The sequence below is a fragment of the Lissotriton helveticus genome, chromosome 1_1 (genome assembly GCF_964261635.1).
Source record: "Lissotriton helveticus chromosome 1_1, aLisHel1.1, whole genome shotgun sequence".
Classification (NCBI taxonomy): domain Eukaryota; kingdom Metazoa; phylum Chordata; class Amphibia; order Caudata; family Salamandridae; genus Lissotriton; species Lissotriton helveticus.
The window spans coordinates 345,428,803-345,454,060 of record NC_136057.1 but is presented as its reverse complement, the minus strand read 5'-3'; the positions used below and the strand labels follow the sequence as shown (position 1 = coordinate 345,454,060).

The following is a 25,258-nucleotide window of genomic DNA, read 5'->3' as shown; positions in this document are numbered from 1 at the left end:
GAATTTACTCTCATTTTTAAACACATTGACAATGAAAATATCTTCATTTCAAACCTTAAAAGCTACGCGCCACTGTTTTCTGAGACCCAGATCAAGGATGGTTGGATCCATTAAGTATTTTCTAGATAACCACTGACAATGTAAATTAGTTCCATTTAGATTCATTGTGTATGCATTTATTTAATGTGGGTATCCTGAAAGTCTGGCTTTGCTTAGGCCTTTCAGTTGAGAAAACCAAATACGGCTGATTTAAAATGAGGTCCTAGGGGGTTATGTATAACAAGTGTCAGTGCTCATCTGTACCTGCCATTGTTGGGGTCACTGTAGGCTTTCTCAATGTCCTCCATCGACGGAAGGTCTTTCCATTCTCCTGTTTCCTCCAATATCTGCCAGCGATAGGGCAGATAGAAGTGCACCTGGGCACAGTTGTCTGGGTGAAGAAAAGAAAGAATCATTAGAATATGGGAGTAAATGTATATTGCCGGCTCAACAGGAATAGGAACTATGGGGAGCAGACGCAATGTTGCTGCTTGCAGCCCCAGCGGGCTGCTTTCCACCTTGTGATTTCCCTAATTATGTTGAAGTCAAAGAATGAATTTTGCACTGCTGAGAATAATTGTATAATCCTAGAAGAGAAGCAGTGATGCCTTTGAAATACCAGTGCTAGTTGGATACCCACTTATTAATAGCACAGAATTTTAGTTATCTTTGCAATACACCTTACATGGTTCTAATATTTTTCTTACTATAGTTCTCCGGATCCCATGTTAGAATCACACACAAATAGCAGATGGGTTCACAGAATTAAGAAAAGTGAGGAAAGTAGCAGTGGCCCCATCACACATTTGGAAGCCACAGTAGGAACAATGCAGATCGAGAGACTCTATCGCTATCCTGGTAGAATCTTGAGAAAACAGGTGAAAATGATTAAAGAGAGAGCACTGACCACATCATAAGTTTTTGTATATTATGGTAAAAATCAGGGACACTCTCCACAAAAACAATATAATGAAGAGCCCATACCAATTGCTGCTTTAAACGTTTGTAATAATGACACTGTTGCATTTTTTTTGTTTGATGAAAAAAATGACAATATGTACCAAAAAATCCTTTGAGTTTTGAAAATGTGCTTCATGATTTCCTTACAAATGGTTGAAGACGCTTGTTGGTGTGACTGGTCAGTCTCTCCTAGAACTAGTAAAAGAAAACTAACTTGTCTGTACTACTGCTCTAACTCCAGCAATGCCATGGCTAGCCACACAGGATGAAGAAAAAGGAGAATCAACGAGTCCAAAAGTAAGCCTGATTAAATGCTCACGGTGCCCAACATCAAAACCAGAGTTCTAGCCCTGGAATTCTTGCATAGCCAAGTTGTATGAAAGTCAGCAAATCTATTCATCAACAAGGTACACTGGTTTCCTTAGCTCTCAGACTTAGAGCATGAATGTAGAAAAATTGACCTTAACTCAATGAAATCTTTTAGTAGACTCTTCATAACTTAGAACATTAAGTGGTCAGGATGCTCCTGAGACACCCCCAAACTAAAGCTCCATCCTTATTCAATGACTGGCACCTTACAAACGTGTGCTCAGTAATCACTATAAGCAGGTACAAGTGTAATGAAAATCCAGAGTGTACCTTAAAACAGGTGCAACTCTACAGGAAAACAATGTGCAGGTGGCAGTTCCCCTAACATTCTAAGAAAGAAGCTTTTGTATTACATTGAGAAAGGAACTTATGGCACAGAGAAGCAGTGGTAGTATTTCATTTTGGCTCCCCAGTCTTCCAAAAAAGAATAACATCTTTGCACGGGGGGCAATATTCTATTATGGGTTTATTGGCTACGTCTCTATTAGCTTGTATAATAATACTACCATAAAACATCCAAAAGGTTGGGTCAACGAAAAATGGCCTGGCACTCATTTACTCTAGTTACCCACCAATGCTAACATTTCACATCAATTCAAACATCTAGAAGGCACCTCAAATTAAAACATTGTATACATAGCAAGTAAATTCACTGTTATTTTCATTCTGTTAATAAAGCATACATTTCAGGGCAGTGCTTCAATGTGCTTAGTACTTATTTAGATTTACAAGTTCTGTGATAGCCATTATTTCTCTTCTCCTTAGAAACCTTTCTCTATTACATCCATTTCTGTTGACAGGTATGTGGTCAATTCATATGCATCTGATATCTTTGATCAAGTCACGTGCATGTTCATCCCAGAATGGGAGACCAGTGGGTATTTCATATCCTGTTTCTAGCTGCTCTCAGATGTTCCTTGCATCTTTCCATCTCCTCTAAGTTGCACCCACATTTACACTAAATTATACAGACACAAGATGTAGCTTTACACTCTAAAAAGGTTCTTATACCATACCTATTCTTATTTTCATAGTCACTGAAATCCTGACTTGTATCAATCACATATTTACAATCTATGCATTTTTGGCATCGGTAGCAGCCACAAGTTCTATTCGCTAACCAGTCTCTACCTTATTGGACTATTTTTTACTTACGAGAGCATCTTTGTTGTTTTAATGTTATGCCTTGCTTTAAAATCAGATATAAAAACGTTTAAGGAGACAGTGGGATATTTTACATTGTGATAAAGATCAAAACAAAAGTATCCAATCAAACCCAATAATCCCCTTTAAAAAAGCACACAGCTTGTTAACAATCAAGCAACAGAAACCCTCAAAGGCTTTATATAAAGGTTTGCTCAGGAGGGTTCCTCCTTTCTAAGAATGTGTGGTCCAAATGGGTATGATTTTCAAAACGCACCACCTTTTCTACTCCATCTACAAGAACGCCGTTGGTTAACATTGATAAATGTGACTGTGTATTTCATATCATCTTGAATCAGGCATAGGCACTGCACTTGTGTCAATGTATTGCTTATAAAAAGGCATTGGCCTAACAGCAGTGGAGACTAAAGCCTTCTACAGCAGCACAAGCTTTCTCAGACTTACCTTAACTGTTCACCAATACTCCCCTGGAGGCTAGAAAGCAGTTTGTGAGGAAAGTGGTGTATTATATGCTGTGGTTGTGTGGCCTCACTGTGTAATTCACTTTCAGTACCGTCGTAGGTCCAGTCAAGCTCATTTGAAAAACCTTACCTCAAGCCTGGGTCGATGTGGCTTTGAGAAGTAAGGCTTAAATAAAGGAACATGTGCCAAGCATTTAGAAGTACCAAACAATCAAATAAGAAAGTCACCCAACACATAAGAAATCCGACACCAAGTTATCAAAATATATCTTATTTTTATGAATTTTTAGACATCAAATATAACAAAATCCACATGTGCGGTCCGAGTTTTAGATCTTTAAGTAGCACCAAATTAAGTGCTTTTCACTCAAAATATAAACAAGCATTGGCAACTACCCCAGTTAGAGGAAACTTTGGAAAGTTTGTAAAACTTTTAAAAAGTTGTGTTTGGGTACTCTGGCCCGCTTTGCGTGACCAACTCCAGCAGGGAGCAGATCAGCGGGCACAGTGAGGACTTGTAGGATAGTTACCTTGTTGGCAAAGCAGTCTCCAGTTCAGTTCGAGGCTCTATTGGTGAACCACTATAGACATCATTCAAGTGGTCCTGATGCAAGGATTGAAGATGCTGAGGATGCTATGTGGTAGAAAGGGGGCTTCCTGAGGTTACTCTTCAGTCCATGGTCTTGGTGGGATGACTCGGGCAACAGGGGTTGATGTCCCTCGAAGTCCTGTTGGGTACAGCAAAAGTCCAGTTGCCACTGGACTACTGGTCTACAGTTACAACAAAGCCAGCAGTTCCCTATGGTGGAAGCTATTGTTCTTCTTGTGCACCCAAGCTTCCCTCCGAAGACTCCTCCAGGTCCTGCAGACTTGGGTGCAACTTTTGAGCCAATATCGGTTGTCGGTTTATCTTTGACAGTAATAATCCATTTGACTCTACCCCGCCCCTGCAAATAGGTTGGCTTCCACCTGTTTCTCACTCCTCAAAATGTTCTGTAAGATATTACCTCTCCATCCTGCTGAACACTGACTGTTGAATGTTCAATCTACAATCAAATTGATTAGAGTATGGTAATTCTCTATTCCTAGGTTCTCTCAACTCTCCAATCAAGCGCCTCTCATGTATTCAAACTGCGGCTGTGTGCCTGGCTTTTTCACTTCCCTGAGCCTCTTCTGCTGCTCTAAAAAAACTGAATTGGCTTCCTGTTCATAAATATTTTTTTTCCAGTCTCTGTGTTTTGTCCAAAGGGCCTTCTATCAGGTGGGCCCTGTCTTAATTGTTATTGATGTGGCCGCTATCTGCATTTCTCTGATGTTAACCTTTAGCTGCACCCAAAATGTAGACTCTCTACGGTGGGTGGCTGAGCTTTTTTGGTACAGGCTTCCACCCTCTGTACAGCATGTCTATTTCTCTTTGGCAGACTCCTGACCATAGTCAATTTACAAAGTTGCACAAAACTTGGTTGTTCAACCTGCATCTGAGTAGTCAGATGTGAAAGTGGGTCGTAAACTCTGCATGAGGACACCTTTTTAGGTAATTGTGCGCTCTAGAAATTTGCTAATAATAATATATTCTCCCAGAAGCCTTCCTGAACAGTGGCGTAGCTTGGGGGGGTGAGGGGGGCGGTCGGCACAGGGCGGCACCATTTTTGAGGCGGCCGCGCGGCACTGGAGGCCCGTTGCGGCGGCCTTTATAATTTATTTGGGATTGGGAATGAACGAACAAAGTGTCCCCACTCCCCAAATAAATTATAATGGCGGCCGTGGCAGCAACGGGCCTCCAGTGCCTCGGCCGGGCCCAGTAGACAGTAAAAGTGCAAAGAAAGCTCACGCGAGAGCCGGCCGCGCTCCAGCCTGCACTCCTTCCTTCTGACCTGCTTTCGGTAACTGCAGGCTGCACATGACAGTGCACATAAACGCGGCGGCGGGACATACTTTTTGGCAATTTAATTGAACAGTGCTTTCAATTAAATTGCCAAAAAGTAAGTCCCGCCGCCGCGTTTGTGTGCACTGTCATGTGCAGCCTGCAGTTACCGAAAGCAGGTCAGAAGGAAGGAGCGCAGGCTGGAGCGCGGCTTAAGTCCTGCCGTTAGTGTGTCCACAGTGTCCTCCGACCGTTGTTGCACCCCCCCAGCCTCAGAGAGAGTCAGACTCCAGGGCCGTCAATCAGTTGTAGTGTGCGCACGTGAGCACTACCAATGACGGCCCTGTAATTACATTTTTGGCCAGCCCTCGCCTCACGATCAGAACGTAGCAGTGACGCATTACGCGCTTCACCGCTACGCTCTCATCGTGAGGAGTCCATTCTGGGCCTGGGGTCGCCGACCTGCAGTGCCAGTGCTTTTTAGGTCGAGCTGGCGTTGGAGCGCGAAGCGCTCCCGCCAGCGAGACTATAGTCACCTTCCTCCCTGTCAAGGGAGTAACAGCTGTGAACGAGCCCGATACAGACCTGGGCACGAGCCGACCCAGGTCTGTGAACGCGCTTCAAGGTTGAGCAGCTTGTGCACGTTTGTTGGACGTCAGGCGCTGCAAGCCCGCCAGACCAATTATCCCAGCAGGAGTCTCCACTTCCTCAGGCGCCGCAACAATTATCACAGCATGAGACCCACTTATCACAGCATGTCAACAGGCGCCCCAGGCTGCTGGAGCACTCAACTATAATTAATGTGCAGTTGAGTGCTCCAGCAGCGTGGGGCGGCTCTGCATGCTGTGATAATTATATCTTTGGGGCCTCATGCTGTGATAATTAGGGCGGCATGCTCTATTTGCAGCACTGAACATTTTCAAAGAAGGCCAAGCAGTGACATTCATTGGAGACACTCACCCTCACGCCCTCACCCCTCACCCCTCACCCCTCACCCCTCACCCCTCACACACCTCCTCACCCTCACACCCTCACCCTCACCTTCACACCCCCTCACACACACCCTCACATACCCTTACCAGCACAGCAAAACACAACACAACACAGCACAGCAAAACACAACACAGCACAGCACAGCAAAACACAACACAACACAGCACAGCAAAACAAAGCACAGCACAACACAGCACGGCACAGCAAAGCACAGCACAGCAAAACACAGCACAACACAACACAGCACAGCAAAACAACACAGCACAGCAAAGCACAGCACAGGACAGCACAGCACAGCAAAACACAGCAAAGCACAGCACAGGACAGCACAGCAAAACACAGCAAAGCACAGCACAGCAAAACACAACACAGCAAAACACAACACAGCACAACACAGCACAGCACAACACAGCACAGCACAGCACAGCAAAACACAGCACAGCAAAGCACAGCACAACACAACACAGCACAGCAAAACACAACACAGCACAACACAGCACAGCACAACACAACACAGCACAGCAAAGCACAGCAAAGCACAGCACAGGACAGCACAGCACAGCAAAACACAGCAAAACACAGCACAGCACAGCAAAACACAGCACAGCACAACACAGCACAGCAAAACACAACACAGCACAGCAAAGCACAGCACAGCAAAACACAGCAAAGCACAGCACAGCACAGCAAAACACAGCACAGCAAAACACAGCACAGCACAACACAGCACAACACAGCACAGCACAGCACAACACAGCACAACACAGCACAACACAACACAGCACAGCACAGCAAAACACAGCACAGCACAACACAGCAAAACACAGCAAAGCACAGCACAGCAAAACACAGCACAGCATAGCACAACACAGCACAGCACAGCAAAACACAGCACAGCAAAACACAGCACAGCAAAACACAGCACAGCAAAACACAGCACAGCAAAACACAGCACAGCACAGCAAAACACAGCAAAGCACAGCACAGCAAAACACAGCACAGCACAGCAAAACACAGCACAGCACAGCAAAACACAGCACAGCAAAACACAGCACAGCAAAACACAGCACAGCACAGCAAAACACAGCACAGCAAAACACAGCACAGCACAGTAAAACACAGCACAGCAAAACACAGCACAGCACAGCAAAACACAGCACAGCAAAACACAGCACAGCAAAACACAGCACAGCAAAACACAGCACAGCAAAACAGCACAGCACAGCAAAACACAGCACAGCACAACCAAGCACAGCACAGCCAAGCACAGCACAGCCAAGCACAGCACAACCAAGCACAGCACAACCAAGCACAGCACAACCAAGCACAGCACAACCAAGCACAGCACAACCAAGCACAGCACATCCAAGCACAGCACAACCAAGCACAGCACAACCAAGCACAGCATAACCAAGCACAGCACAACCAAGCACAGCATAACCAAGCACAGCATAACCAAGCATAGCATAATAAAGCACAACAAAACATAGCATAACAAAAAATAGCATAACAAAACACAACAAAACATAGCATAACAAAACATAGCATAGCATAACAAAACACAGCACAGCATAACAAAACACAACATAGCATTGCATAACAAAACACAACATAGCATAACAAAACACAACATAGCATAGCATAACAAAACACAACATATCATAGGATAGCAAAACTAAACAGAGCATAGCATAACAAAACAAAGCATAGCATAGCAAAACAAAGCATAGCATAGCAAAACATAGCATAGCATAACAAAGCATAACAAAGCATAGCATAGCATAACAAAACATAGTATAGCATAACAAAACATAGCATAACAAAACATAGCATAGCATAACAAAACACAACATAGCATAGCATAACAAAACACAACATAGCATAGGATAGCAAAACTAAACAGAGCATAGCATAACAAAACAAAGCATAGGATAGCAAAACAAAACATAGCCTAACAAAACATGGCATAACAAAACATGGCATAACAAAACACGGCATAACAAAACATAGCATAGCAAAACATATAATAGCATAGCAAAACATAGCATATCAAACACAACAAAACATAGCATAGCAAAACAAAGCATAGCATAGCAAAACATAGCATAGCATAACAAAGCATAACAAAGCATAACAAAGCATAGCATAACAAAACATAGCATAGCATAACAAAACATAGCATAACAAAACATAGCATAACAAAACATAGCATAACAAAACATAGCATCTATCTAATCGCCCTCACTCTATCTATCTAATCGCCCTCACTCTATCTATCTATCAATCTATCTATCGCCCTCACTCTATCTATCTATCTATCTATCGCCCTCACGCTATCTATCTATCGCCCTCACTCTATCTATCTATCGCCCTCACTCTATCTATTTATCGCCCTCACTCTATCTATCTATCGCCCTCACTCTATCTATCTATCGCCCACACTCTATCTATCGCCCTCATTCTATCTATTTATTTAGATACTGATCGCCATCACTCTATCTATCTGTCTAGCTATCTATCGCCCTCACTCCTATCTATCTATCTATCTATCTATCTATCTATCTATCTATCTCGCTCACTCAATCTCTCTATCGCCCTCTATCTATCACCCTCCCTCTATCTATCTATCGCCCTCACTCTATCTATCTATCCCACTCACTCTATCTATCGCATCACCACAGCATAACTCAGCACCACCACAGCATCACTAAGGGGCACAACAACATCACTATGCGCTACCACAGGATCATTGAATGCCACAGCATCACTAGTTGCCACCACAACATCTCTCAGCCCCACCACAGCATCAATCTGTGCAACCATTTACCAACAACTGGGTCAAATATGATCTCTCAATGTTTCAAGCTTTATTACAAATGTCACAAAAAGAGGTTAGTATTTCACTTCTGTTCTTGGATTTTTGTCACAATAAAATACACTGAACATATTCTTCACAAAAGTTATTTACAAAAGTTTAAGCTATTGCCATTATAAATTACAATAACTGTTATTTAAGTATTAATTATTCAAAAAATTCAAAGCCATTGTTATTTGTAATATCAATACATCCAAGTCACGTGAATACAACACATATTGCATTACAAATGCTATAGGTGTCACAAGTTATAACTATTGGCATTGTAAATGACAAAGCTATTATTTTTGCTATTTTCAAAACCAACACATATATAAAAAATGTGTCATTTACAATACCAATAGCTCAAACTTTCCTAATGCGAGACCTTATGCATTGCAAATGCTTGTTATACTTGCAGGCAGCTATTTTTTTTTTTTATCTTTATTTGATTTTTCAGCGCAAAACAAAAGAACAAGCATGTCATCATCACTCAGCACATCCCGTCCCGGAGCCCTTCCAGCTCCCCCCAGCACCCCGGATCCCCGTACATAAATAAGTAACACAGTCAATACGATCACTGTAATCATTCCGCAACTCAGGAGGATAGAGTAATAGCCAGCAACCCATAACCCGCTCACCCCCGCGTCCCAGCCACCTCAAACTTGCAGGCAGCTATTATTCTCAAGTCCGAGTCAGACTAATTGAAAGGTGAGAGTGAAAAACGGAAACCTACCTATTTGTGTTACTTTGATTGCGCCATGAAATATTGATGCTGCTTTTAGTTTATTTATTTACAAAGAGCTGCCAGGCCTGCAGTGCGTCAGTCAGACTCAATGCATTGCGTCCTTGACTTTCCTTTTCCAATCTTTTGTTATCAGGTGTGTTACATATGTGTGGTTTTCAACTTCAAGCCAGCCTTATGCTCGACCAGTGCCACATTATAGTACAAATAAGACAATGAGCATTACAAGGTGTAGGAAATACATGTCAGATATTTTAAGAGTATTCAGACTGTAGCAGCACAATTAACTCAGGATTTAAAACGTACCACAGTGATTGGGTTAACTTTGCTAATAATAATTTAGTTATAACCAAAATAACTTTGTAGCAACATTAGGATAATGAAAGACTGGGCCCAAAAAAAATAGTCTTACCTATACCATGCAGTTTGCATGCAGCTTTTTGATAACAGTCCAAAGGAGACTGCTATATTAGGATTGTAATTTACGAACTGCAAATGACAAAAGGATTTCTGTGACCAAAGCAGTAGCCCATTGATCTATTCACATAAAATACAGTTCTGTGACTGTATGATACACGTTGTTTGCAGCACGCACGCTAACCCCCTGAGTTACTTTATGATGAGTCAAAACTGCCTCTAGACAAAACCCTGATCTCTCTCACCAGACTTATCTTGACATTTTTATTGTAGCCTGAAAACTACTGAACACAGAAGCAACTCTCCAGCAGGTGCTTTTAAACCATAAGTTACTGCTATTATTTCCAAACACAGCACCCCCTGTGGTCAGCGCCTGGTGCACTGCCTAGGAGGTAGAAGGTGGAGAGATGCACAAGGAGGAGCCATAAAAATATATTTGCCTTTGCGTTCTTTCGCATAGTCACGGCTTGAGAGGCAGCGTGTGCGAACGGAGTGAAGTGGACGGCTCATGTTCCTTTGATGTTAATTAAGTTACATCTTAAAAATCTACCCTTGGAATTCTGTACGTGAGATCGATCATGGTGCTGACTAGCACATTGGAACCGCCTGAGTTATACCAAGGCTGTTGGGTGCTGACTGATTGCGCACTAAGTGGCACACCATTCAAGGGTGCCCACTCACGTTGTGGTTACTTTGTTTTCGTGCATATTGAGTTCCCACCCTCCCCTCGTCCTGATGAAGACCCGCCCCTAAGGATATCAGCTACCCTGTTCGTTTTTTGCGTCGAAACGGCGACTTACTTTCCCTGAGCCTGTACCTGTATTCTTCCTACGTCCCTCTTCGTTGTGCCAATCAGAATACGGAGGATGTTTCAATTACGTGCCAGCAAGAAAGAATTAAATTTTTTGCGAATGTAAAGGGCAGGCTCACCCATGTTCTATACTAAGGATTGAACCTTAGTTTCTGTCCAAAAAGCTTCATTGTATTTTAACTTATATCTTCTCACTGACCTCTTTGGTCGCTTTTCACACACGAGCACTTACTATCATTCTTACCTGTGCACGTCAATTGACAATGAACCCCTTGTGTAAATAACTGTGATTTTTTTACTTTGCAAAAGTCTATCTTGCTGTTTTTCTAAGTGTATATTAAATAGTAGAGTCTCCCAGACTTGGTGAGACACAGTTTTTTGTTTCAGGTGTGGTTTTCTTGCATCAACAAATATTTCGGGCTAATATGTTTGTTTTGTTTTGATTTATATCAACCATAACGGATTTAATCGGATGGTGATCAGAAGTGAAATGAATATTTAATTTATGTTTACATTGCATATGTTGAATCAACGTCTAGGACCATTTTTGTCTATAATACTTGATAACCGGGTCTTTTGACTCCAATTGGGTTACCCCCTGTTAATAACGCTTGTTACAATATGGGCCGGAAAATAAAACGTACCGGGCCTTTTTTTTTAAACGTGACTTAGCATTAAAGATGTGCTGACTTTTCACAATTTAAATGAAAATAGTGCAGTGCTTTAACCCCTTCGGCGCTCATGACGAGCTGAGCTCATCATGAGTCGTGCCGCTCGCACGCTGATGACAAGCTCAGCTCGTCATGTAACGCGGCTTTTTGAAAAAAGCAGCGTAGCGCAAAAATAGCCGCCGCACGCATGCGGTTAATTAAATACCCCCTCTCCCACTTGTGATAAAGTTACAGGGAAAGCTTTCAAGTGCTCACCGTCCTTCCCCCCCCCCCCCCCACAAGGGGTGGCAATCTGAGGGATAGCCCCGGGCGCCACAAGCTCTAGCTACGCCCCTGTTCCTGAAACCATTGATTACTGGTTTGAGCCTTGGTTACTGTGGAACAAAAGCAGCCTATCAGGTTCCTTCGTCTGCTGAAATAATATTTTAATTTAAGACTCACTGAGGTTCTTGCAGAACTTCCAGATGTGAGAGAGGCAGATCTCCTCGGGATGACCAGGCTCGTGTGAAGCTGAGGCTGTCACAGGAAGCTGCAGCTGTGAATCTGTGGCGAAGAAGAGCACAAAGTTAAGAAGTTAAGACGCTCTGATCATAGAGAATATATATATATATATATATATATATATATATATATATATATATATATATATATATATATATATATATATATATATATATATGTATATATATTGGAAATCATGAAGGTATTCCATAACCATACCGAAATACAAGACCAGGAGCATTGCACAACAACTTGATATATATTGATTAAAATACAGATCGCCTTGTGTCTTGTTCTCCTATCCAAAAACATTTTGGATGCCTTCATTTAAAACTCTTCTGCCACACCATTATGAAACATACCCAATTTCCGACCCTACATGAAAACATTTCTCGCATCTTAACTATCTACCCTCTACCCATTCCCACGGTACATGTTATTCTGCATCCTGTGTACCTCACTCTAGGATGACACTGGACTATCATGCCTCTGCATTCGGAGTGGAAGACATTAAGGGAGTGCGAGGTTCATAAAGATGCAACTGTTTGCCTTCACACATTCAGAATGAGACATCATGAGGCATCATTTCAAACACATAAAATGTAAGGTATCATGTACTTTTAAGTGGAAACCCACCACCGGACCTAGGTGAGGAACAGTATGAGGCTATGTTCAAGAACAGCCTTCTAGCAGATATGCTAAAGTCCAAAACAGTAAATGAATTGAAGGGGGGCGAAGAGCAGCACAGGGAAAGAAGGGTACATAAGCGGCGGAAGGCAACAATGTCAGGTTTGTGTGTCAGGAGTAGGCCTAGAAACGGGTAGAATGGATAGACTGTGAGGTCTTTATCTGAATTTTCTCTTTATGTTTTAGCATTTGGTGAACTCCCACTAATAAGAATCTACTACATCAGTTTACGCTTGCATCAGAATCACCACATCAAAATTGCCACTCCTGACAATAACAATACAGTGAAAATCACTGCATCGAATAAGGCGTGTAAAAGGTAAATGTTAGGGTAAGATATGGCCAGGGTCAGCATAACTACAGAGAAACACATTTGTAGGGTACGTTTTACAGTAAGTAAAATTTAAGATTATGGTGTGGGTTAAGAATTAGGTTTAGGTTTTAAGTAGGGGTAGACTTGGTTTTAGGGTTTGGCTTTAAGATAGAGATTGGTTTTATTCAGAGGTTTACCCTTAGAGTTAGGGCACTGTTTAATGTTAGGCTTTGTGCTAGATTTAAGGCCAGGGTAGAGTTATATTTTAGGATTGAAGGTTAGGCTTAGAATTAGGAAAAGGGCTAGGAACTAATATAAGGTTTAGTTTTAGATCTAGAGTTAGGGTCCAATTTAAGAATAAAGTAAGGTGATGTTTTATGGCTTAGAATTAGTACAATTACCTTTGTACTTTCCTTATTTGATGCAGTGGTGCTCACAGCGTGGTACTTTCTAATGCACTTGCATCTATATAGTTGTAACTCAATGTAGTTGTATTATTTGTAGTATCAACAATCTAAATGTTTATATCTTTGGGACTGGCCTTTGACAGAGCTTTGGATGTCTCACCAGACTATTGTTTTACAAAATAATCACAAGTAATACACATACATTGAGGGGCCTTTGATCAGCAGGATTCATACACTGGTCTGTTGAACTTGAGTAATTTACGTTTTGATTCCACTAATCACAGCATACAGCATGCGGCAATAAATCAGCCCAGTTTACCCACCAGCTCCTTTCACGTAATTTGCCTCAACAAAGCTTGTGCATGCTATTGACATCTGCTTGAAATAGTTCCTTTGGGAGGGAGGGGGGCAAGCCAAACCGGGACCAAATGTGTGTGTGTAAAAGGCCGCTTTATTGAAACAGGTGCGTATCATAATGAAATCACTGGCAACTGCCCTACAAAACTAAATCCTCACTTTAAATCAAATGACTGACCCCTATTCCCTCCCCACCCCTACGATCCCCACATCAAATCCCCCACCCTGCCGATAATATATTAACATTACATAACAACCACATTACACAGTATTGCAGTTACAAATCCTGCCCTCCAAAGAAACCCAAACCTCTACCTGCCTTTCTGCAACTGTAACTACCAAACATCTACTCTAAACTTAGCCTACCTGCCTGCCCTTTCCCTATCCCTGCTCACAAACTTCCAGCACTTAACCAAAACCTTCTGCCAATCCTAGCCAACTTTTAACAACCCCGCTTGAACCTGTTCCAAGTGACGAGCATGGGAGGGAGGGCAAAACGCCAAATACCCTCACTGCTCCCAGCCACCAGGTCACCAAACCTAGAATGGTGGCTGGGTGCACATTGAGCCCCAATTTATTACCTATTGGGCTACAATTGAGCTATTCCCAAAATAGCCCAATTTACAAAATGCCTGTCAATCGGCCCGGCCCTCCCCCTCCCAATCTGTTCGGCCACCCCCAAACCCCCCTTCTATTCAGCGACAAAGCTCTTTCAAAGTGTGCTTTTTTAATTTTGTGTTCATATATTATGTTTAAAAAACGTTTATTTATTTTGCCTGCACTTCAGGAGCCAGATCATTGATGGTTTATTTCCAGTCTCCTTTTTAAAGTTGCTTTAATAAAGAGTTTATGTGACATTATAACTGCCAGCAATTTGAGGGCTTTGTTTGTTGGTTGATGATTTCTTTTATGTTGTCTTCATAAAAATTAATGATAAAATGCCTAGCACAACCGAAAGTCATATATGTTGTTTTTTTACAACTTCACAAGCAAAACAACCAAATCAGTATAAGGTTTTAAAGTGAAACTTTTTATTGCAAAAATATGGAGGGGGGAAATTAAGTGGTTGCCTGTTTTGTTTTGTTTTTTATTTTTGTGCTGTTTCCTCGCTCTCAAAATGCTTGCTATACAATACTTTGCAAAGAGGGTTAACATGTTTGTAAGTTGTATTTGTACAGTGCAAACCTAAACGAAATGTAGAGAAAAGGTCTCCATTAAACGTCTTCATTGTGACACCAGACATGCAAGCATATGAAAACACATGCATTGGCAAAGTAAATCAGTCTGGCCTTCTATATATAGCTACACTACCTCAAGTAATTACTAGATGTCTTCTCTCCTTCAACCAACTGACTATCGACTATGGCCTTCCACTGGGGCAATTTCTCCTTTAACTCCGACCCTGTTTAACATCTACGTGGCTCCCCTGGCAAGACTAGTAAGATCGCAGGGGATGGAGGTGGTGTCCTATGCAGATGACACCCAGATTATGGTCTCACTGGCTCACTCCTCTGTCAGGACTTCTGCCGCCTGCTTCAGGGTATGCATGCAGTATGTGGCAGACTGGATGACTATAAATTCCCTGAAGCTGAACGGCGAAAAGACGGAGGTGTTGATCTTTGGGAAGGACCATGATGCTTGGTCAAGTGAGTGGTGGCCACCTTCTCTTGGCATCTGCCCCACCCCTTCCCAATCTGCCAGGAACCTTGGTGTTATTCTCGATACCTCGCTCTCCCTTTCCCTGCAAGTCAACAGGACCGTGGCCACTTGCTGGGGTGTGATCAGGATACTCAATAAGATCCGTGGGTATCTTTCCCCCCAGGCACGTAAACAGGTCGCAGTTGCCCTGGTAGGATCGAGGTTAGATTATTGTAATTCTCTCTATATGGAAGCCAATAAAAGCCTTCTACATCGACTGCAGGTTGTGCAGAATGCTGCAGCCCGCTTTGTTCTGGCCCTTCCTAAAACCTCTTCTGCTACGGCAGCCAGGAAAGAACTCCATTGGCTACCTGTCCAGCACAGAATCTGTTTCAAAATTCTGTGTTTGGCCTACAGAGCTGTGACAGAAGGCTCCTCTAGTGCTATTGGCTCTCTTCTTACGCGCTACGTTCCTGCAAGAGGCCTCCGTTCCGCGGGACTCTGTCAACTTGTTGTTCCGCGTTTCAAACTAGCCAGATGGGGAGCCAGAGCTTTCTCTGTGGTGGCCCCTCAGCTCTGGAATTCGATCCCTATCGAAATAAAAACCCTTCCCACAATTGAGTCATTTAAAAAGGCTCTTAAAACCTGCCTTTTTAAGAGGGCCTATCAATGAGAGAATGCTGTAGAGTGTACTGTAGGGGGGCTTAGCTGCTTTATTTGATTTAGGCGCCTTGACGCCCGTTGGGCAAAGTTGCGCAAGATAAGATCTGTTTCATTCATTCATTCATTCATAGGCAGCTTACCAACGCATGTCACACCCTGCGGAACACAACACTGGGTGGAACTCGCAAAACACCCAGTATTGCAAACCATACTCACTATGGGTGACGGTCGTCATCTCATCACCTGGTTATATAAGGCAGACCACTTCTGACGCGCTTTGGCAGAAGTGGGAAGATGTTTATAGACGAGTACGTCACGATAAGGAATGGACACATAGGCATTGGAATTCCCCCAACAGGTATCCCGTAACTCCTGCTTTAAGAATATAAAACATTTGTATACTATACAGAGCATACCTTATCCCAGCTCAATGATACCAATATTTTTCTGAGGCACAGGCAGGATGCCATGCCCTAGATGCAGAGCTCGCTCACATGCTCTGGTCCTGTCCCTCCATACATAATTACTGGAAGTCGGTATATGACACCCTCAGGGAAGTCACAGAATTACCTGATATATAGAACAGGGAGGCATGCTCTTTAGGCATCTTCAAATGCCGCAAGCTGCATATGGTAGGAATCTGCTTTGCACCCTGGTGCTCCTCCTTGCCAAACGTGCGCTCACCCTACATTGGCACTCCCCAACAGCCCAACTGGTGATGGCCCGGCACGGGGTGGTATGCAAGTGGGTGCTAGCCAAGGAGGACAGGCTCCGCTATGTATGTATGTATGTATGTATAGGCATTTATATAGCGCACTACTTACCCGTAGGGTCCCAAGGCGCTTCGACCGCTGCGAAACCCTTCCTGGCTTCCCTGAGAGATGGTCCCTTAATGGGTATCTCCAGGGTGAGACCAGGCATCCCCGGCGGTCTGGTGGGGCCGTTAGTGAAGATGAGGCAAGCTAATGCCCAGAGTTGCCGAGTGTGAACGCTGATCAGAGTGGGCACCGAGGCGAGAGAATTATCGAGTCCGCTGACCCTGGTCCAGAAACCTGCCGCGCCGGGAATCGAACCCTGGTCCCGGGCCGTCCTCTGCTCTCGGGTCTGCCGCCTCTAACCAGTGAGCCACACTACTTCACGCTATGAGGAAGCCTGCAACCTGCGCTACCGGCCTATCTCCTCCCAATAGGCCATCCTCCTCTCGCAGTTCCTACAAAGGGTGGGAAACGACAACCTCCTCCTGTGCCGCCCATGTGGCCTATTGCGGCAGTAAAGTGGAAGCCCTCACTTCACCTCACTCGTTGCTTGCGCCCTACAATACCTCCACAGCAGAGCACCATCGTATACACATTTCATTCCTAAACTGACAGTACCCGCCGCTCCCCTACCCTTGTTTTTTTCACCTTACCCATACTCCAGGTCACGGATTAGTCCCTAGTTTGTACCATCACAGCAGTACATTTCCATCCTCTATATAGATTCAATGATCAAATTTGCAAGCACACCACTATTTCAAATGTACAAATTCACATGTTTTTCAGTTAATGCGTATCGTTTATGATGTAAACTGATATGTTTGATCATTCTGGCGAATATATGACGTTACAACGCAAACAATTACAATGCTTGCCTTTACAACGCGGTTTTTACATTGCAACTACCATTACAATGCATGCCATTACAACGTATTTTTATAAACTACCATTACAATGCATACCATTAAAACACATACTATTACAACGCATAATACTTGTGGGGTAACAGTGGGGTAAGTGTTGGATAGTGTAGGGGAAAAATTACTATTCTCACTCCAGTGAGTGCAACAGTACAGTAAGCGTTGGATAGTGTAGGGGTAAAATTACTATTCCCACTCCAGTGAGTGCAACAGTAGGGTAAGTGTTGGATAGAGTAGGGGTAGAAATACTATCCCCATGTACCCCAAACGCCATACCCACTCTAAAACTAAAAAATACTCATTACTTACCTTTTAATGCGTTGCAATGGCATGCGTTGTAATGGTATGTGTTGTAATTGCATGTGTTGTAGTGACATGCGTTGTAATGGCATGCGTTGTAATGGCATGTGATGTAAAGGCAGTTGCGTTGTAACAGCTGCATAGTACAGGTAGTGCATTGTAACCAGTGAGTTGTAATGGTTGTATCCCATTCTGGAAGACTTTGCAAAGTGTAACTGTTGTCATGCATATAAAAGTCAATAAATATGCTTTTCACAAAAAAAGTAATTACTAGATGTCCTACTCGAGTCAGAAGAAATAGTGAAGTCTTTAACAAGACTGCAGCCCTTCAAAGTTCTTTTAGATGTCCCTCTCAAGTCAATAATAACTGCTTAACAAGTATGTCACAAAGCAGCAAAAACTCACAATGTTAGTAAATATCTCTCTCGAGTAAGATGCAAGTGCTTCAAATGTCCTTCACAAAGTTGATGGTGTCTGGCTTCAACATAAAAATGTACACAACTACTTTTTCTACTCTAATAACTTGTGTTTGATTTCAATGAGATAAGTAAATATGCCAATGCTGGGATATGCTGATGCATTAACACAACTTTCAATAAATACCTTGATTATTATGGAACACTTGTGAAGAGAATCTAGTATATAGAGGTACTAGCAGTCACTGGTTAAGTCAAGTGCCTTCAACCATATTGCTGGTAAACTGTGTATTGATGTCTCAGCAAAATATCTACTGCTTATGCCATGGGCGGTGGTAGGAAGTAGAAAACTGCAAGCCAAACGATAAAGATACTTGGTGAAGGGTCATTTTATATACAATTAACGACTTGTGTTCATTTTCTATAGTATAAGTGAATATACCAAAACTGGTGTGCATAGTGGGAGAAGCTTGTGACTTGCAGCGGAAAGGAGGAGTTACCGGCAGTTTGCTGTGGTTGCGGTCGTGGTTGAGGTTGCCGCCGCTGCCTCTGCCCTTTTGGCGCTTTTCCACCCTTCTGCCTGACGTCCTGCCCATCCGCTATGACCCGTTAACTCCACTGCTGTGCTACCGCTACCGCAGCCATCACCGGTGCGCGGTAGGAGAGCGGGAGATTAGGAGAGTGGAACCGTGGCGAAGCTTGGCTCAGAAGTCTGAGCGGAGCAGCGGACAGTCCCTTGCACGGCAGGAGTGTGGCTGGGCAGCTCGAGCGAATCAGTGGGCGGTTCCTTGCATGGCAGGAAAGCGGCTGGGCAGTTCGTGCGAATCAGTGGACGGTCCCTTGCCTCATTGGGAGGAGCAAGGATTGCAGGACTGCTGGCGCTGAGGCCAGCAGGTTCTGGTTTCTCTCTCACCTTGCTATCTGCTAGGGGTGCAGGAGCAGCCAGTCCGCGGAGAGTGTGGAGAGAGCCAGCCCACACAGGGATTGATCTTGGGTGTGGAAATCGGACACAGAGACACAAAAAGCAAAGCAAGTGAGTGGATGGTGCGGGGGGGGGGGGGGGGGGTTAGGAGGAGTGTGCAGGTGGTTGTGGAAAGGCAGATACTTTTGTGTCAGGAGCCTTAGGAGCAGGGTCACTATCTGGCTATCAATCTGGACAGTCTGTGACACCACTCTAAGTCTTGTCAACCAATCAAACTAATAACTATTAAATAAATAAACAATTAAATAGCCAATTAAGCACCAATCAACAATAAAACATCAATAAAAAAATAAAAAAAGGGGCAGTATGAGGTCTGGAAGAGACAGAGTACCCTTCCCTCCAATCAAAAGGAAGAGAAACACACAAGGGCCTACGGCTAGAAACAACAAAGCAAAACGTAAGGGGGAGCTTCAAACACTAATCTCGCCAGTTTTCCCAATCTTTGCAAGAATAAACAATGCACCAAGCAAGGTCAACTTCCTAAAAGACCCAGTAGGAACAATGCTTACTATTCATGATGGAGTAAACCAATTACCGGCACCAATTTTACCAACAAAGAACAGAATAACAAGGGACACACAAGTCAAAGATATACTTGAGACAAATGTCTCAAATGATTTAAATGACCAACATGATGTACGTGACTCAAAAGACTTGAATGACTCAAGAACGTTCCTCAGTCTAACCACAGCGCCCACCAAGAGTCTGTTCAAACCAGACACATAGGAACAACAAAACAACTCCTAGGGGTCTATAACAGATCTGGAACTCATCGCATCAAGGGAACAATCCCTGCAAGCGATCGAATATTTACCAGAGGAGTCTGACAGTCCACTTTTGCAAAAAACTCAAGAGCAATTTATAAGCACTGATGATCACCATCTAACCGAGGCTCAACAACCAATTGAGGTACTGGTAAAAATCATCAGTCGGACACCGAAACAAGTATACCAGGCAAAAGCAGCCCCAAACCCCCTGAAACCAGAAAGAACTACACACATTTTAACACCATCACCACTAAAACAGTTCCCCAAAAGCACAGAGTTGTGTCAAAGTCCTGAGATACACGACTCAGTAACAATAACCAATACTGTGCCAGCAATGGACTCAGGAACTATATGGGATATTTTCTTTAAAACATCACAACTCACTTTGGAGGCGCTGAATTATCAATCGAACAAAATGGATCTGCAAGTATATCTGCTAAATATTATGGCTAATGCAATTACAGGGATCGACCAAAAATTGGCCAATCTCAACTCTCTAATTACGCGAGCTCAGGTCTATGCAACCACACTAAATACGGAGTGTGCCTGTTGCCCAACAATTGATAAATTAGCAACACTCCCGGAAGCCTTGATCACTCTCATTGAAGATCTAAAGATTAGAGTAACCAGTGACAACCACAAGGATACACTTGCACGGCCTAGGTATAATGCCACAAAAGAGGAACCAAGCAAGGCATGCGTAAGGAATATGCTACTTACCAGTATGCATCTGTTCTTGGCATGTAGAGCTGCAGAGTCGTATACTGTGCATTAGATCGCCACCTGGTGTTGGGCTCGGATGATTGCAGGTTGTTGTCTTCTTGGAAGAAGTCTTTGTAGTCACGGGATAGGTGACTCCTCCCTTGGACAATACTGCGCATGGTCATCGACTCCATCCTCAGATTGTTTTTCACCATGATGGGAAATGATGCAGTAAGTAGGAGTAAAGATAAAGAAAGGATGTCCATGCGTGTGCATCTAAATAAGATGATAACTGGAACGGATACAAGTCCCGGGGAGGCGGGCGGGCGTATACGACTCTGCAGCTCTACATGCCAAGAACAGATGCATACTGGTAAGTAGCATATTCCGTTCGAGGCATATGAGCTGCAGATCGTATATTGTGCAGCAGTGTCTCTCCTAGCGGTGGTCGCCTGTATCCGTTGCAGTATTTTGAAACAGTGTTCTAAGGAAAGCTTGGCCTACTGCAGCTTGCTGCTTGGCTTGCACATCAACACAGTAGTGTTTAGTGAAGGTGTGTATTGTAGACCATGTGGCTGCCTTGCATATGTCCTCTAGTGGTATAGTGGTATATTTCCTAAGAAAGCCATAGGGGCTCCTAGTTTGCCAGTAGAGTGTGCTCTAGGAGGAACTGCTAGTGTACGTTTAGCCTTTTGATAGCATATTTGTATACACTTTACAATCCACCTGGCAATTCCCCCCTTAGAGATGGGGTTGCCTTTGTGTGGAGGAGAGAAAGATACAAATAATTGTTTTGTCTTTCTGAAGGTTTTAGTTCTATCTGTGATGTATAATAGGGCTCTTCTAACATCTAAGGTGTGTAAAGCCCTTTCTGCGACAGAGTCTGGGTTTTGAAAAAACACAGGCAACTCTACTGATTGGTTTAGGTGAAAAGGAGTAATACCCTTTGGCATAAATTTTGGATTAGGCCTAAGAACCACTTTGTTAGTGTGTATCTGAAAAAATGGTTCTTGTATTGTGAATGCTTGTATTTCGCTAACTCTCCTGAGAAAGGTGATGGCAACAAGGAAAGCAGTTTTCCTTAAGGGTAACTAACACTCAAGTCGAGAACCCCACAGGTTCTGAGGTCATTGGTAAAAATGGCCATGCCAATTCAAGAAATTCTGGAGTTGGTAAAGGTCTTGAGCTAGCCCAATCAGGAAGAACTAACCCTATTCCTCCTCTTAACATCCAGCCCAGTGTACTTCCCCCCAAGGAAGCCCTCAGAATACCACCCATGAATCTGCCCCCAGCCTGCCATCCCTATGTTGCTATTCTTACGAATGTACCACCTTTGATGGCGGGACAGCCAGAATCCTACCAGACGTTAAAAAACAAAACTATGCACTGGTTAAGGATAAATAGACCTCTGTCTAGAGATCTAGATGGGTTGATTCTGGAAGTTAGAAGGGTAGGGTGGGTGGGTCACGGGCAAAAGTGCTTTGAGGGAGATTGCGTGGTGGTTAATTTTAAGGATGTTAGGGTTGCCCCGAAAATTTGCAACCAGAACCTAGGTATTGGTGGTGCCGGCATTGGAGTAGTAGATTTGTCCTATTTCTACCCAAGACCAGTTGGAAACCATTATGGGACTACTTCGGATGGTAGGGGAAGACAAAATCTTGTTTTCCCCAGGTATGACTCCCTCCCTATGCCCTACCAGCCGGCTCCTTGGTTGGGGCTATACGGAGGGATGCCAGGATATTGATACGATATTATTCCCGGGGCGGGTTCCCTGTCCTCGGGCCCGAGTTCTTGAGCGGAACCCCTTGACTTGGATACCATTAACAACAGTCTGTCACCCCCCCTGGCTGCACGTAGCCCCCAGGCCCAGGATGCCAAATTGAGTGTTGAAAGTAAGCAAGGAGGAAGTGAACCTTGCATACTCCCTGAGGGGGAGCGGGTCTTTAACCTCGTAACCCACAGCAAGCCTCCTGTGGCGGATCCAGGCTTAAGGATTCTCAGCTGGAACGTTGCGGGAATCACGAGGAAGCTGGCCGTACCGGAATGGAACACCCTTGTGGAGGGATACTGTGGTGACCTGTACTGCCATTGCTGTCATCCCTTCTCCCAGTGATGTCACCATTTAGATTGTCCTGTAGTGAGGATTCCTTCCCAGTGTTCCCTGCCTGGCAGTTGCTACTGCTGTGTCTTCCCCTCAAGCTGGACGGCTCTCTTCTCCTGAATAAATCCTGAACCTAAACCAACTGCCTTCGCCTCATCATTACACTGGCGACAGAGGATGGTCAGCAGTTCTTCAGCTGCTGTTGAAACGTTCAGAACTACTTCATCACGGAAACGTTTTGATATTCAGGACTTTTAATTATTCTTCTCATGATCTTCATTGGCATGTGAGTACTTTTACAGTTTACTTTATTCCCTGTACTCACTGAGAGCCGTCACAGCCACAGAACTATCTTCACCGCAATCGACCCTGCTACTATTCGACAAATTGAACTTTTCTGCACGTCTTTCATTGCGCACCACTCAACCTTGTGCCTTTCGCCTTTTTCTCAGTACCAGCCCGCTCTCCCTCCATCAACTAACTTTCACTACGCTTTTTGCCAAACTTTTTAATTTTCCTACCTTTTCTTCCGCGCCTTCAACACTGTGCGCATTCTCCTCCGTTATTCCTCTCTCCTCGGGCTGCGCCTCAAACTGATGACGTCGTAGAACACCCACGCCCAGGCACCGTCAGGCAATCCAGCGTCCCTACGCATCAGGCGTCCACCACGCACGCCGATCACCATAGCAACTCTGACGCTGTTCCGTCTTCTAATCACTGCTTGGTTTCGCAACGTCATAAAGACTTTCCTTCGTTGCACTCAGCAGTTCTGACATCGAAGTTTGCAACGTCACAAAGGTTTCCCTCATTCATTACGCTGATGCGCACAGCTCTAGCGCATGGCAGATTGACTCACAGCAGATTAAGCATTTTATTCATTCACTACGCTGATGCGCACAGCTCTAGCGCATGACAGATTGAATTACTCATAGCTGATCAAGCATTCAACTTTGCGCTGACGCGCACAGCTTTTATCCACACTTATGTTCTTCAAGCTCATGTCCACGTCATTTTCGTTTACACGCTGACGTGCACAGTGGACGGCTCTCTTCTCCTGAATAAATCCTGAACCTAAACCAACTGCCTTCGCCTCATCATTACAGATACTCTATTTGCATTTTCCAAGAGACCTGGAGTAGAGAGCCTTGCCACAAGGTGGGCTATTCATCCTTTTTTCGGCCAGCAGTACCATCTCCTTCCGGGAAAGGCCCCCCCTCAGGAGGCCTTATTATATGGGTGGCCATCTCACTGGGTTGCCAAGTTACCCAGTATGTGTCAAATTCACTCGATCTCTTGAGCTTATCACTTAGGGGACCAAGGAGAGGGCTGACCCTAGATATTTTTAATATCTATGCTAGGGGTACAAAGGGAGACTCCCCCATAGTGGCAGAGTTGGAATCCTTGCTTGGGAGGGGCACTAATAGCTCTCACGTTCTGGTCGCAGATGACTTTAATTGCACGTTCGAGCCCCTTGGACTGGAAGACACCTTGGGGACTGCTGAAGAAGACATTAGGAGAGGTATACCTGTTTTAACCTTACCTCCCATTAGAAGGTGGTCTCAGGTGGCGGTTCAAATCTACTCTTTAAATTTGGAATTCGGCCTTAGGGCTGCGAATGGCAGGACGATCTCGGATCCATCTGGAGCCCATACTTACAACAGGGTGGATCATACGTCCAGGATAGATTATATCCTCCTTGATGTAAAACTTTGGGGCTATTTGCAGGATATGGAGGTACTTTCAACTGTAGAGAGTGACCACAATCCTCTCTCTCTTGTCCTCCGTCCCTTGTGGTTGTCGAATCTGGGGGTGCTTGTGCCTCATTTGGCGTCTGCCCATCAGGAGGTATACCCCTCAAGTTGTGGCAGGCGCCTAAGGTGGAGGAAGCTCATTATGGACGAAAAGAAAGTGCTGTCCATCGCGACACTCCTAGATACTACACAGTCCAAACTGGGTGAAACGATTCCGAAGCCTGAGGAAGTCTCTGCGCTTTTTTGGACTACCACCAAGGCGTTGAGCGAACTTTTCTATCTTCCAAGTAAGGGCGCTCGAGCTGAGAAGTGTGAGAAAAGGTCGAACCCATATGGTTGGTATACGAGCAAATGTAGGGTGAAGAAAAAGTCCCTGATTGGTGCTGTTAAGAGTAAATCCTTGGTTGCCATACGATTGGCAAGGAAAGACTATTCGCAGACTCTGTTTGCAGCGAAGAGAGAATGGGAGGACAGGTTTTGGACGGATCTCAGGAAAGCGAGCTTGGATAGGGATGCCAGAGGCTTCTGGAATCTCATAAGATCTAGGGACAGGCCAGACAGCACCCTGATAACGTGTAACATCTCTGCCCAGAGCTGGTTTAATCATTTCTCGTCTCTCTACACCTCCAATGAGCGAACTACTCAGACTA

The 25,258-nt window shown here is 44.1% G+C and overlaps 1 protein-coding gene across 11 annotated transcripts in view; it reads right to left on the bottom strand.

Annotated features, from left to right (window-relative positions):
• LOC144807664 (protein mono-ADP-ribosyltransferase PARP12-like) overlaps positions 1–25,258 on the bottom strand; it is a 393,804-nt gene that overhangs the window by 103,666 nt on the left and 264,880 nt on the right. For all 11 annotated transcript variants that reach the window (XR_013606379.1, XR_013606384.1, XM_078673300.1 and 8 more), the window contains 2 exons: positions 11,790–11,891; positions 304–430 (listed from right to left, as the gene is read on the bottom strand). Coding sequence is in view for 9 of the 11 variants with exons in the window: in XM_078673300.1 (XP_078529426.1) it covers positions 304–430; positions 11,790–11,891 (229 nt within the window). In the remaining 2 variants the exon portion in view is untranslated. The remainder of the gene's footprint in view (positions 1–303; positions 431–11,789; positions 11,892–25,258) is intronic.